This window comes from Geosmithia morbida (genome assembly GCF_012550715.1).
Source record: "Geosmithia morbida isolate 1262 chromosome Unknown scaffold_9, whole genome shotgun sequence".
NCBI classification, from domain to species: domain Eukaryota; kingdom Fungi; phylum Ascomycota; class Sordariomycetes; order Hypocreales; family Bionectriaceae; genus Geosmithia; species Geosmithia morbida.
The window spans coordinates 712932-713391 of NW_023336196.1; the positions used below are offsets into that span (position 1 = coordinate 712932).

The 460-nt window shown below is 54.8% G+C and overlaps 1 protein-coding gene across 1 annotated transcript in view; it reads right to left on the reverse strand.

The window, feature by feature from the left end:
• Positions 1-117, reverse strand: part of GMORB2_7733 (fructose-1,6-bisphosphatase I) — a gene marked incomplete at both ends in the record, with an annotated part of 1347 nt that extends 1230 nt beyond the window's left edge. The window contains one exon of the mRNA XM_035469698.1: positions 11-117. Coding sequence (XP_035320792.1) covers positions 11-117 — 107 coding nt within the window. The remainder of the gene's footprint in view (positions 1-10) is intronic.
• Positions 118-460: the final 343 nt, after the last annotated feature.

The window sequence follows — 460 nt, forward strand, 5'->3', positions numbered from 1 at the left end:
GAAGACGTACGTAAAGTCTCCGGTGGCTTCCTTGTGCTTGGCCTGCTCCTCTGTGAGGAAGCGGGTGAGGGTGATGATGTGAGTGTTGACCTTTTCGGTCTCGCCGCCGGAAGCCATGATCTGTGATGCGGTGCAGGTGGGGATCTGAGGGTAGGGTAGGGTAGGCGGGTTGAGGGGTCGAGCGGGAGGTACCGATCTTTGGATAGTCGACAGTGATGGAGGAGTGAGATGGGGAGGTGTAGAGATGGGGAGGTGTAGAGATGGGGAGGAGTAAAAGATGGGAGGAGTCAAGGAAGAGATGGGGGAAAGTAACTGGCAACGGGGGAAGAAGGAATGAGAGAGAGGAAGAGAGGAAGAGAAGAGGGGAAAAAAGGGGAAGAAGGAAAGGAAGGAAGGAGAAGAAAGAAGAGAGAGAGAGAGAGAGAGAGACGGAGAGAGTCCAGACAAGGAGAGCTCGGGT